Raw genomic sequence first — 14,063 nt, forward strand, 5'->3', positions numbered from 1 at the left:
CTGTTGAATGAACCAATTTACTTCGCCAGTCACAGGCAGAGGTGAATAGTGCAGGCCTCCTCCATGGGGTAGGGCCCTGAAAGACCTACCACAGCTGACTGAAATAAAATGGGACACTGAGCATTCCAAAGCTGAGCATACTCCATCTTTCCCCAGACTTACCCATCAGATAACTCGGAGGCCCACACTGTGACTGCTGTGGACGTTCCAGAGCACTTGAGGACCCCTGCTAACACCACAGATAGGCTTGGGAGGCCACCTTCCACAACCAACAGCACTTGAGAGCCCTAGGTAGCTGTTTTCCATGCAACACCTCATGGACTGGCACTAGAGCCTTAAAGAGACAGGAGTTACTTATTCCCATTAAATGAAGGAGATTCAGAAAACTGATGGTCCCAGATGATAGGATTCAAATAGAGCCCAATGTCCTACCCAGTGAATCATGCTGCCTTGTTATTCACTGACCTCCATTATTATAGGGCAGGTTCTAAACATATCAGAGTTGAAGTGTCAAGGCATTCTGGAAGAAGAAGCTTAGAAGAAAGGAGGTGGGACAGTCCAGGAATAAGGAATCAAGAGTATGGAACTCAAGATTATCCAATGTGGCAGACATGTGCTGAATATGTCACTTCCTGTATCAACCTCCCAAATCCAATTCCCTTGTCCTCACAAGTACCCTGGTTTTTCTTCCTCACCACCCAGTGAAGTATGTGTGGGACACATCACAAATCAAAGCAAGCAAGTCACTCCCCAAACATTCAGGATAGAGGTGAAAAGAGCACCATAGTGTCACCACACATCACTTCAGAACCAGATGAGAACTTGAGACTTGCTGGTGGAGGGAGAAAACTCTCATCTTTCTTCCCCCTGAAGTTTTAGTTCCGAGTAGCCAAGAGGAAAGATTTACTCAGGGAACTGTTTGTATCCCTTGCCTTGATCTTACCTCTGGCCTTACCATTCTGGCTGGAAACAGTAAGGGAATCTTGTTCCTTCCTTCTTCTTACCATCACTTTCACTTTTTGCTCCTCAAGAAAAAAAGGAGATTACTAAGAATCTAGATGTGGTAGAAAGAAGACTTTTTATTTTTTTTTTTATTTTTTTTTAACAGAGCAGGAAGTTTAGGCAGGAGCAGATGCAGCCAGTGGTGGGCCAGGCCGATGGCACCGGAATGGTGGCTGTGACTATTACCTCCCTTTCCCCACCACTTTACATCTTTCTGTCTCAGCACCAATCCAAGATGGCCATGCTTCCTTCCTTACTCAAGTCTAGGGAGGTGGCTTCATGGAACCCTCAGAGGGTGAGGTTGGAGTGCTCTGCAGCAAATGAGGACATGAGATGGTGTTACCCAACTTGTGTCTGAGGAAAAGGGCTGGTGGCAGTGGAGAAAAAGGCTGTGTTGACCTACTCTACTCTGTCGGCCAGTTGAATGTTGTCCAAGATGGCTCACTCACACAGCTGCTGGCAGGGAGCTCAGGAGGGCTGTCAACCAGGTGTCTTGATTCTCTTTCATGTGGTTTCTCCATGCAGCTTACGCTTCACAGAACATGGTGACTGGATTAAAGAAGGGAGTGTACCAAGAGTGGGAAAAAAGCTGTGAAGCTCTGAGGGCCTTGCTTCAGAAATTATACAAGATCGCTTCTGCCACATTCCATTGGTCAAAGCAAGCACAGCCCCAACTAGAGGGGAGAGGAGTGGACCCCAGCATTCCATAGAAAGAACATCAAAGAATCTGTAGCCACCTTTAACCACCATACTAAATTTGTGACTTAAAGTAATCCTAACGTCACTAAAAGTGACTAGAAAAACTGAGTTTTTATGAGGAAGGCAAGAACTTCCCATTGAAGATTTAGAGATCAGCAGGAAAAAAATAAAGTTGAGTTCTGATTATATATAAGTAGTTAGATTTATTTAATTTTTCAGTTATGATTATAAAAATAAAATAACCTAGCATTGAAATACATAAAGCAATGTGCTGGAGATTTTTTTAAAGATTTATTTATTCATTTGAGAGAGTGAGAGCACAAGTTGGAGGGGCAAAGGCAGAGGAAGAGAGAATCTTAAACAGACTCTAATGTGTGGAGCCCGACTCAGGGCTCTATCTCACTACCCTGAGATTATGGCCTGAGCAGAAACCAAGAATCAGATGCACCACCCACGCATCCTTGCACAGGAAAAAAAATTTTTTTTAAGATTTCACTTATTCACTGAGGGGATGGTGTAAGCAGGGGAGGGTAGAGAAAGGAGAGAGAGAATCTTAAACAGAGTCTGCACAGATTGGGGAGCGCAACCTGAGGCTCTATCCCTCAACCCCAATATCATGCCTGGAGCCAAGATCAAAAGTCCACATATAACCGACTGAGCCACCCAGATGCCCCTGTACTGGAAATTTCGATAGAATTCATAAGTGAAAAAATTTCATCTAAATTTTAAAAAAAATTATTTTGTATTATGAAAAATATCAAATATATAAAAAATGTAAACTGAAAAGTGTCATGAATTCCTAAGTACCTGTGGACCTAAGCTTTAGTAATTATCAACTCAGAGTCATTGTATTTTCACTTATACTCAAGCCTACTTTCTCCTTTCCCATATGGTGTGAAACCCTTTTCAAAGATCACTTAATTTTATTTGTAAATATTTCAACATATATTTGTAAAATATAGGAATTTTTTAAACACAGGGAATCAGTGTTCACAGACATATGGTGATGATCATTTCACAATATGTACATTAACGAATCAGGAAGTTGCACACCTAAAACAAATATAATGTTATATGTCAATTACACCTCAATTAAAAATCCAAAAAATATGCAAATACCATTATCACATGTAAATAACATTAACAATTCCTCAAAAAGTAGTTGGGCATTTTAGTATAGCTTTATTTGGCAGATCTAGCAGGCAAAAATAAGTAAGGATAGCTGTGCTGCCCAGTTCATCAGAGAGTAGCCACATGTGGCTGCTGAGCCCTTGAAATGTGGCTGGTGGGACTGGGAAATTGAATTTTTAATTGTATTTAATTTTAATTAATTTTAATATAATTCTTAAAAAGGATACTTGATTCAATATTGACAAATTTTTAAGACTACTGAGAACAACAGAGGCATGTGAATTTACCTTTTGAAATGTAGATTTTATGGAATCTAAATATAGATCAAGGATTCCTGATGGCAATTTAATATCTGAATCTAGAAGTGCTACAAATGTAAAAGACACATTAATAGTAGACAAAAATGTAAGACATTTCATTAGTATATTTTATTTTTATTTTTATGTTTCTTTAAAGATTTTATGTATTTGACAGAGAGTGATCACAAGTAGGCAGAGAGGCAGGCAGAGAGAGAGGGGGAAGCAGGTTCCCTGCTGAGCAGAGAACTTGATGCGGGGCTCAATCCCAGGACTCTGAGACCATGACCTGAGCTGAAGGCAGAGTCTTAACCCACTGAGCCACCCAGGCACCCTCATTAGTATATTTTATATTGAAATGATAATATTTTGGATACAGGGTGTTGTATAAATATGCTAATTAAAATCAATTTCACCTATTTCTTTTTACTTTTCAACACAGCTACTAGAAAATTTTCAGTCATATATTGTCTATAGCATATACAGATGGCATTGGGATAGAAAGTCTGAATGATGTAATCAAGAAAGTCAATTTTATAGATAAATATCATATTCCTTTTTCTTATAAACAAAACACTCTCTAGTACTTATAGATCACTTTGATACTGATTATATATTACTCAACAAAGAAAATTTCAGTAAATTCCCCAAAGCATGAATTATTCAGAGCATCCTCTAACCAATATTAATAACATAACTACAATCAACAAAAAGACTCAACCCTATGAAAATACAGGGATTCTCTCCTAAATACCTCTTCTGTCAAAAATGAAACCAAAATGTAACTGTTGGATATTTCAAACATAGCAGTAATTAGCATACTGCATAGCAATGCTATAGGGCCTGACAAAGCTGTAATGAGAAGCAAATTCAAAGCAACAAATGCTTTCACCATTAAATAAGCAAGAAGGAAAGTAACAGAATTAAGCAATAAGCTTCAGAAGTTAGAAAGCAAAATAGTCTGAAGGAAATCCAGAGAAAGGAAAGACAAAGGTAAAACAGAAAAAAAATACACTAGTAATTTTGTAGAAGTAGACAGTCTTAGGTAAAAAACAAAAACAAAAATAGGTAATGTTTTGCTTATATGATAAAGGAAAAAATGTGGGAAAAATGCAAATATCCAATATTAAGTACATAAAAACAGCCCACATTTACTGAATATTTCCATGTTCTAGGCATTGCGCTAAGCACTCTGCCTACCCTCCTTCCCCTCCTAGCATCCTTATAAAGTGCAAAATCCTATTATATCTATTTTTCATTTTTGCGTTTCAGAAGCCAGTAACTTATCTAATCTCATCATAAGAGGAAGTAAGAAAATGGAGATTTGAATCCAGGGCCTCTGAACCTGAGGTCTGGTCATTTTTAAATTTATTTTATTTTATTTTTTTCTTTTTTAGGGAGAGAGAGAGTGTGTAGGAGCAGGGGGGGAAGGGGCAGAGGCAGAGGGAGAGAGACTCTCAAGCAGGCTCCATGCCCAGCCCTGGGCTGGATCCATGACCTGAGATCATGACCTGAGGGAAAAGAAGAGTCAGACACTTAACCAACTGTACTACTGATGTGCCCCATGGTCCTGCCATTTTAAATCTCTACACGGAACTGAGTAGTGAAAATTATAGACACAGAAACTTTTTTAAATTATGCAAAACTCAGCAATACACTTGAAAATCCATATAAAATCTATCTTTCTCCAGTAAAATGTGAAGTACCGAACTTGGATCAAGACATGGCTAATAGGGATGCCTGGATGGCTCAGTTGGTTGGGCATTTGCCTTCAGCTCAGGTCATGATCCCAGAGTCCTGGGATCAAGTCCGGCAGCTTCCCCCTCTCCCTCTGCCTGCTGCTCTGTCTACTTGTGATCTCTCTCTATCTCTCTGTCAAAGAAATAAGTAAAATCTTAAAAAAATCTTTAAAAAAATCTTAAAAAAAAGAAGAAATGGATAATAATCTAAACAAAGCAATAAATATGAAAGAGAAGTTGATTGCCTTCACAAAAGATGATGGGCTAAGTGATTACAAGAGAAAACTCTTAAAAAGACATTGAAGGAGTAGATAATTCTCATGATAAAGAACTTGTTCTTGAACAAGGGACAGGGAAAACAATGGATTGCATCACAATTCAGTTTATGAGGCTAATTCAGAACAAAGTTAAAACAAAAAATACAGATGATGTTCATTTATGTATATCGAAACAAAAATTTTAAATAAAATTCCAGCAAATAAACTCTGTAGTGCATGAAATGCCAAGTGATGTTATATAAGGATATAAGGATAGTTTAATATAAAAAATATTCTCATAAAATTCATCAATATCTGTCCTCTTGACAGACATTTTTGAAAAATTTGATAAATTTCAATATCCATTTCTCATTTATTTTCATTTTTTAATTATTTTAAACTTATTTTTAAATAGTGAACTTTGATTTTAGAAATATACTTTCTTTTTCTTGGTAAAGAACCTCTGTCTCAATGCCCAAAATCTGACTGGTATAAATAAGAATCAATATCATAGGGGTGTCTGGGTGGCTCAGTGGGTTAAAGCCTCTGCCTTCGGCTCAGGTCATGATCTCAGGGTCCTGGTATCAGGCTCTCTGCTCGGTGGGGAGCCTGCTTCCCCCTCTCTCTCTGCCTTCCTCTCTGCCTACTTGTGATCTCTGTCTGTCAAATAAATAAATAAAATCTTAAAAAAAAAAAACATAATTGAAAGGGGCAAAGCAGGGGCGCCTCAGGGGCTCAGTCTGTTAAGCTTAAGTGTCTGACCCTTGATTTTGGCCCAGGATATGATCTCAGGGTCATGAGGTTGAGCTCAAGGTTGGGCACTGTGCTCAGTGGGGAGTCTGCTTGAGATGCTCTCTCTCCTTCTGCCCCTCCCTCCCTGCACACTCTTTCCTGCACTCTCTGTCTCTAAAAGTGAATCTTTTAAAACAACAACAACAAAAGTGACACAGCAAAGCCATCCCCATTAAAATCAGGAACAAGACAAAGATTCAGGTGTCACCACAACAATTTACCATTATTCCAGAAATTAAAGCTGTTCCTAAATAATCCAAGGGGAAAAAAAAAAAAAAACCAAAACCCCCACTACAATCGTACCAATTCTGCTTGTCCTCCAGGAATAAATAAACCTCTCCAGGAAGAAACGTGAAAAGGGAAGGAATCAAAATTATATATATATATAATCTGATCTTTGCAACATTTTACTGGAGACAGTGAGCAACTTTTTCAATACTTTCCTAAACCTTCAATTTAGCATAACCTCAATTTTATGATCAGGAAAAGATCGGTAACAACCACAAAGGAAAAGACTCCCTAGGGAGCGAGAGATGGAGAAGGAGCTAGGCTGAGTTGGCAGCGGCAGGTGGGAGTCCTTGGGAAAGGGAATGGCTTGAAACCAAGGTGCACATCCCTCCACCCCTGGTGCCGAGGACTTCTTAGGAAACCTTGCTTCCTGGACTACGTCTCTGTGCATCCAGAGATGAAGGTGACTGTCTCTTAGAATACTGCAGTTCAAATTCCTCAGTGAGTCAAGCAGCAACTTGCCAGCAACCAGAGGCTATAAAAGACAGCAGAGGCCAAGCATGGGGTGTGGTAGTGTTTCTGCAACTGGTTAAAGTTCTCCGTCCCAGACAGTGTGACAGTGGGCTTTGGGGCCCTCAGCCCAGCTTTTCTCAAGGACACATGGTCCCAGTCCAAGGTGAACAGGAGTCTTTTCTGGCCAACTTTATTTTTTTCCTTCTGGTTTCCTGGCATTAACCTGGAGAGGGGGAAGAAAGAGATTGTGTCTGTGTGTGTCTGTGTGCATACGAAAGTGTCTGTATTCTCCAGACATTTCCTTTAGTTATTTCTTTTTTAAACATATTCATTTATTTTTGAGAAAGAGAGAGAGAGAGCAAGAGTATGAGGAGAGGAGGGGAAGGGAGAAAGGGAAAGGGTAGGGGTAGAGGGGAGGAGCAGAGGAGGAGGGAGAGGGAGAGAGAGAATCCCAAGTGGACTCCCAGTGGAGACTGCATCTCAGGACCCAGAGATCACAACCCGAGCCAAAACCAAGAGTCTGACGCTTAAGGGACAGAGCCATCCAGGTGTCCCCAGACATTTCCTTTAAAACTCACTCTTTGGAGGTGCCTATATGGCTCAGTAGTTAAAACGTCTGCCTTTTCAGGATGCCTGGGTGGCTCAGTGGGTTAAAGCCTCTGCCTTCAGCTCAGGTCATGATGCCAGGGTCCTGGGATTGAGCCCCAGGTTGGGCTCTCTGCTCAGCAGGGGGCCTGCTTCCTCCACTCTCTCTGCCTGCCTTTCTGCCTGCTTGTGATCTCTGTCTGTCAAATAAATAAATAAAATCTTAAAAAAAAAAAAAAGTCTGTTTCTCCCTCTTCCTCTGCTCCCCCACCCAAATAAATAAGATTTTACTTACTTATTTATAAGAGTGCACCCACAAGTGGGGGGAGGGGCAGAGAGAGGAGCATTTGGGGAAAAACAAAAACAAAAACAAAACAAAACCCAAACCCCCAAACTCACCCTCCTCTGTCTGGGGTAACAGGAACACTGTTTGCTCTGATTAACTCCTGAGGCTCTCTCTTAGAGTGCTTGTGACGGTGATGAGTCACCTTCCTCGTGCACTAAGCTGTTACTTCTGTCTCCTGCCCTTAGCTCCTGGTCCATACACAGCTACTTGCTTATTCAGTGTCACTTCACCCTTTCCTTCATGTCCCCAAAGCACCAAGACTAGCTGTTTAAAGTCACGGGCTTTCCTAAAAATTTGAAAATGTCATTGAGTGGGCACCACAGGAAAGACAACTTTTCTCGAAACTCAGTCTGCGGGCCACCTGGGATCACCTGGCGTGCCTTCTTGTCCGGCTTTCTCTCTGGCCTACCTCTGTGGTAGGCAGCCAGCTGCTGCTTCTCAGATCTCAGGCCCTCTTCCCGTCTCCCTCTCTCAAGGTCCAAGGACCTCAAACTCCATCCCAGATGTTTACAGAGGAAGGCCCCGTCAAGGAATGGCAACAGGTAAGAAAGACCCTTTAAACCCAGCTTGCCCTGTCAAGGAACAGCCTCCCAACCTTTCTCTCCTCTTCTTCCTCCTCCTCTGTCTATACATACAAATGTTAGGCATTTCTGGGTGGGAAGAAATATTGATAAAGAAAATTATATACAATTATATATGCTATATATTTATTTATATTATATATATTTAGGGGAGCCTGGGTGGCTCAGTGGGTTATAGCCTCTGCCTTCGGCTCAGGTCATGATCCCAGGGCCCTGGGCTTAAGCCCCACATCGGGCTCTCTGCTCAGCAGGAAGCCTGCTTCTTCCTCTCTCTCTGCCTGCCTCTCTGCCTACTTGTGATCTCTGTCTGTCAAATGAATAAATAAAATCTTTTTTTAAAAAAGAAATGTTTATATTATATATTTATAATCATGTAGACACATATAAGAATATATCAAAAGTATAAATACTTATCTATTTTTCCCTCCTCCCAATTGTTTGACCAAGAACTTATATTATATCGTTACAAGTAAGAAAATGTAATAAAGAAAAGAAAAACGCAAATGACCCTCAGGAAGTGTGTCAGTTGGGAAACTGGATTTGACCCACAGAGTGTCTGCTTGCTCAAGGACAAGGCTTTAGCTCTTAATATCTTATCTAAGTCCCAAGTGACTGTCAGTGCCTGTGGAGGACAGGATGTTCTTGTGACTTTGGCCCCCTGGGCTCTGAGCTGGAAAAGGAGAAAAGTGCTCATGGTTAAAGGTCCCCTGCCTGGGGTCTGCAGAGGAGGGCCTGATTAGTTTTCTCTTCCTCCTTTCTCTACCCCCTATACTCCTGCCCCACCAGACTCCCAGGTCCCCGGCCTCTGTGGCATCTGGGGAGTTTGGTCCCTCTTTGATGCTCCTGGCTTGAAGGTGAGACTTTGATCCCCGTGCCCTCCCCCGAGAAGCAAAAAAAGGGATTAAAAAATCTTTCTCCAGAATGAGTGAAAATGCTGGTGAGTGTCTTGCAAACCATGCACTAGTCTTTCAGGCAGTCAGTTCTGCTGTGTTGGGACATGTCCTGAGCACAAGATGCACAGACGATAAAGGCATGTTCCTGTTTTCCAGGACCACCAACCATCCAGAGAGGGAGACAGACAGAGTCCAGGCGGGGGCTTTGCTAGGCGGGGAGCCCCCAGTCCAGAAGGAGAGCCAACCCTATGCCCTCCTTGCAAGTGCGGGTCGGTGACCAGAGGCAAGTTATTTAACCTCTGGGACGCACCGGCTTCTACCTCAGCAACGTGAAGATACCATTTTCCCAAGGTTGTTGTAAGGATTAAGTGCGATTTCCCAGAACCTCGGATATCAGCCCCTCTCCCTTTAAAATGTTTGTTTGCTCTCCCTGCCAGGTTCCTCCCCTCACATTGCCAGGCATTTTTGCTTTGTCCTAAGCAGCAATGTTTGTGACATCTTGGGTTTAGTGTGTGAGTCCTTTTCTTTTCTTCTTTCTAAAGAACACTAAAGCAAATGCACAGCTATTCAAACTTTAAAGTTCATCTGAGTCAGAAACATTTCATGTGTCCCGGGGTGGAAATACTGTACTTAGGAAAATACCGAGACTCATAATTAGAGCACCAAGCGTGTTGCTTGGTGCATCGTAAGGCTTATAAGCACACAGTTCTGTTGATTCTGAGGAGGTGAGAGGGAGGACCCAGTGCCTTGGGATTGGGGGGGGTGGGGGGGAAGCGGGGAGAAAGACTTCCCAAAGGGGGTGATCTCTGAATACAGCCCAGAAGCCTGAGCTATCACTGTCACCAGATTCCTGAAAGGGCTTGAGGACCTGTTAGGGGGGAGGGGAAAAGGGAGGTGCTTTCCAAGAAAAGGGAACAAAGGCGGGGATCAGAAGGGGACCTTAGAACTTCGAGGAACTGCTTGCAGGCTGGCCTGTGAGCAAGGAGCCTGCAGAGAGATAAGGCGGCTCAGGTAGAGATAACGGGAGTCTGTGCGGAGTTTGGACTTGATCCTGACCGATACAGAGAAACCGGCTGAGAAATCACATGTTCCCGTGGACAGAGAGTGTTTAGAGGGGCTCCGAGCGGAAGGTTCCAAGGCTGTGTGCCCCACGGCTGCCTGATAAATCTGTGAAAAGCTCTCTCACTCTTCCATCCCGTCCTTCACTCACTGGGGCTTCCAAATAATGCAGGAAGGAGCACCTTGTCTCTGATACCAGCTTCTGCTGTCCGGAAGAGCTAAGGCTGTTCAGTCGTCATTCCCCCACCAGGTGGTGGACGCTGGAAAGCCGGAAAACTGGCCGTCTTCGCTAACCCCTTCCTCCCGGCATTGCCCACAGCCAGGGGCTGCTGGCCTGACCATTTGGCCTTTCTGATACTGAGCCGGTCTTACCCCTTGTCTGCTGCTTCTGCGTCTCCAGCTCAGACAATTCTCATCTCCCGGGTGGGCTCCACACCAGGCTCTCCTCTGCTCACACCTGGATTCCTACGTCTCTACAAGGTCCCAAGTAAATCCCTTATTCTCACGTAGTCCCTGTTTCCTCTCTGTCACATGGGAATCCTATATCCATGCCTCTGTCTCCTAGGATTGTTGCAGGGATTCCATGAGATATCGAGTGGACAGCGTTTTGCTGCGCTGCGTGGCACATGGTATAAGTTTGTGAGGGTTTGGTATTATTGTGAGGGTTTGGTATTATTGTAATAGCTTCCTCCCCGCCTCTGCTGGGTAGTCAGTGGCTGCCTAAAATAACCAAGCTCTATAAATGAATAAATTGACCTTCCGGTGCTAGTCATCAGCCACTTGGACTGATAAATTCGTGGGAATCTGTCCTCTCTGAGTGTCATCGCATCTGATCTCGGTTTACTGAACCAGGTGAGGCAGGGTATCAACAGGGGAGAGGCTGGGGTGAGGCAAGAGAGGCACCAAGGGCACAAAATTTAAGGAGGCACTCGTTCTTGAAGTCATACAAGTGCTTCCTGAAATTGTGTGCTCTAGTTCCCAAAGTGGGATTATAATCTGCTGTCTCCCTCTAACTGAATGGTGGTCCCTTACACAGAGAACTAGACTTTCCGGCTGTTGGTAAAACAGCAAGCAAGCGCCTCGTGCATCCTTCCAGGCGCCATCAGACCCAGGGGGCAAGAGGAAGAGGGGAGGCGAGGGGAGGTTTAGGGTTCCAGTGACATGATGTGATGGGGGTATTCTTGGGGGAAGACATGAGCATCGGTGTCCCAGGCACCTAGACTGTTCAGGGACAGAAATCTGCCTTCCACGCTGAGTAGACACAGGCTCGCTAATAGGCTGGTACATTTCAGGATTCAAGTGTGGGTCTCTGCTTCCTCTCACCCCCAGCTCAACCTTCCAACAAGGGAAAGATCCCCCTAAACTATCAAAGCATCTGCTGATTAACTGAGGTCTTCCTTCCACGCCCTGGCCAGCTTTCGATCACTGATTACCCACCCAGACAACTCTGGAGCCTCTGAGCGGAATACTGGGACTTGGAGGCTGGAGGATAAGGCATTATCCCTATCAGGGACATGCTCAGGGCCGACCCATCTGCATGAAACCCTCACAGCCAGCACGAAGAGGCTTATCTTGCAGCACTGAGGGATGTGGTGGGAATGGGGTGTGGTGAGGTGGAAGCTGAGGACCAAGAGGGGGCTCTGATTTCCCATGCATATTTTCTGGCCAATTTTTTAGAACTCCCTTCGAATCAGCAGGTTAATGTAGCACAGCGAGGCCACATCAGGCTGGTCCCAGTCTGGTGCTTGGGATTAATGTCTCATGAAAGAAATCAAGACTGTGGCTGAGACCAATTAGAAAGTCAGTGGTGTTGGGGATCACAGTCAGCAAGAGTTTCACAGCCCTGCAGGGCTTTTCCTCTGCCCTGGGGCTCTTCCCCTCCCCTCCTACCCAACCAACCAACTCATTTCCTCTCTCCCCTTTGTCCCCCTCAAGAGCCTGGCCCAGAGAGTGGCTTTGACCTGAGAAAGCAATGTAGTGGACTAGGATCTTATGAGTTTGGGTGCATGCTAGCCTGGCTTTGAGTTCTGGGTGGAATCGGTTTGGCCCTATCATGATTTTTTTTTAATTAATTTATCAAGGTGAAATGCCTGTCATGTAAAATTAATCATTTTAAAATGAACAATTCAGTGGCATTCAGATTCACGATGTTGTGTGCTCCCCACCTCTCTCTAGTTCCAGAACATTCCTATCACTCCAAAGTCAAACCCCTTTCCCATTAAGCAGTTCCTCCATTATACCTTCCCCAACCCCTAAAATCATCTATGTCTTCTTTCTCTCTCTCTATTGATTTTTCCATTCTGAATATTTCATGTAAATGGAATCATACAATATGTGACTCTTTGTTTCTGATTTTTTTTAATTTATTTTTTATTTTCAGCATAACAGTATTCATTATTTTTGCACCACACCCAGTGCTCCATGCAATCCATGCCCTCTATAATACCCACTACCTGGTACCCCAACCTCCCACTTAGCATAAATTTTTCGAGGTTCATCCACATTGTAGTATGTATTTTTATTTTTATTTTAACCTTTTTGTGGCTGAATGATACTCCATTGTATGTCTATACCACAAATTGCTTATCTGTTGATCTGTTAGTGGAGGTTCGGGCTGTTTCTGCTTCTTGGTTATTGTAAGTGAATGGCTCCACTTATAGAAGGCCTCCTGCTGATTTGAGATAGCCAATGAACCTGAAATTGTAAATAAAGCAGTTGGGAAAGACTCTACATTTATAATGTTTATGCCACACCAGAGTCGCTGATGAACTAAGGGAACAGGAAAAGAGGATTCATGTTTTCTAAGTATTTACTGGATGCTAGACCCTCAGGTGCACAACCTTTGCTTTCTCATTTAATCCTTGCAACATGAAGTAGGTATCCTGATGCCCATTTTACCAATGTGAAAACTGAGGCACAAAGAAATTAGTTACTCGCTCAAGGCAGATCTCTAAGAAATGTAAAAACCAGGATTTTAGCCCAGATCCACACCCTCTCTTGTAAAGAGTGGAAACAAAGTTAAGTTCATTGCAGTGGAAAATTAAAATGAGCTAAGAATGACCCAATTCATTCAAACTGGAACTTCTCTTGCCTATGTATATTTAAGACACTTGGGCTGAAATACCACACGGGCCTTTGGTAAACTAGAACAGAACTCGTATTTTGTAGAATGTCAGTACTTGTTGGAGAGACCTTTGACTCCTTTATCTAAAATCAATGATTTCAAGAGGTAGCTTTTTGTTCTGCCTTCCCCCAAACAGACCCCCTATAGATGTTCAGAGCTGGTTCTAACCTGGATCTGTCAGTTCTCACTCCTGGTTCTAGAAGTTCTAGATTCTAGCTAGTTCTAGGTTTTGAACCTCTGGAGTTCAGAGGACCACCCCCCAAAAATCTATCCACCAGACCATGAGTGCTCCTGATTTTAATCCTTCAGGGTAAGAACCAAAGCTGGAGGAGAATCTGGTAACCATGGGTTCTAATGCAGCAGGCCAGCAGGGGGAAGCCAGCTTCTGAGTTCTGGAATGCAGCTTCACCCCTTGAAGCCAGAGTTTGCTGTGACTGCTGCTGGAAACCCAAACATCTTAAACTGAGTGGTCATGCCAGCTCCAACCTGAGATATCAAGCCAATCCAGCCGCATACAGCAAGACTTAAACTGTACACCCTCATTAATCCAGCATGTCTACTTCCATGAATTTATCCCAAGGGAATTAGTATGGAAATTATGGATTTAACTACAAGGACTTTTTTGTCAGAATTTTTTATAACAACCAAAAATCAGAGATAACATAAACATGCCGTATGGGAAGATTGGATAAACCAAAAATAAATACATCCATATAATGTAATATAATTCAGCCATTAGAAGTATGGTAAAGAGAAAGAAATTTTTTGACCTAAAAAGTTGTTCTGTTAGGTGAAAACAAGAATTAAGTTGGAACGTT

The 14,063-nt window shown here is 43.0% G+C and overlaps 1 protein-coding gene across 1 annotated transcript in view; it reads right to left on the reverse strand.

Moving 5' to 3' along the window:
- Positions 1-12,527: 12,527 nt before the first annotated feature.
- The window catches only part of SEL1L3 (SEL1L family member 3), a 128,917-nt gene continuing 127,381 nt past the window's right edge, over positions 12,528-14,063 (reverse strand). The window contains exon 24 of the mRNA XM_059381997.1: positions 12,528-12,815. Coding sequence (XP_059237980.1) covers positions 12,646-12,815 — 170 coding nt within the window. The 3' untranslated portion in view covers positions 12,528-12,645. The remainder of the gene's footprint in view (positions 12,816-14,063) is intronic.

Source organism: Mustela nigripes, chromosome 1, assembly GCF_022355385.1.
Source record: "Mustela nigripes isolate SB6536 chromosome 1, MUSNIG.SB6536, whole genome shotgun sequence".
Lineage (NCBI taxonomy): Eukaryota > Metazoa > Chordata > Mammalia > Carnivora > Mustelidae > Mustela > Mustela nigripes.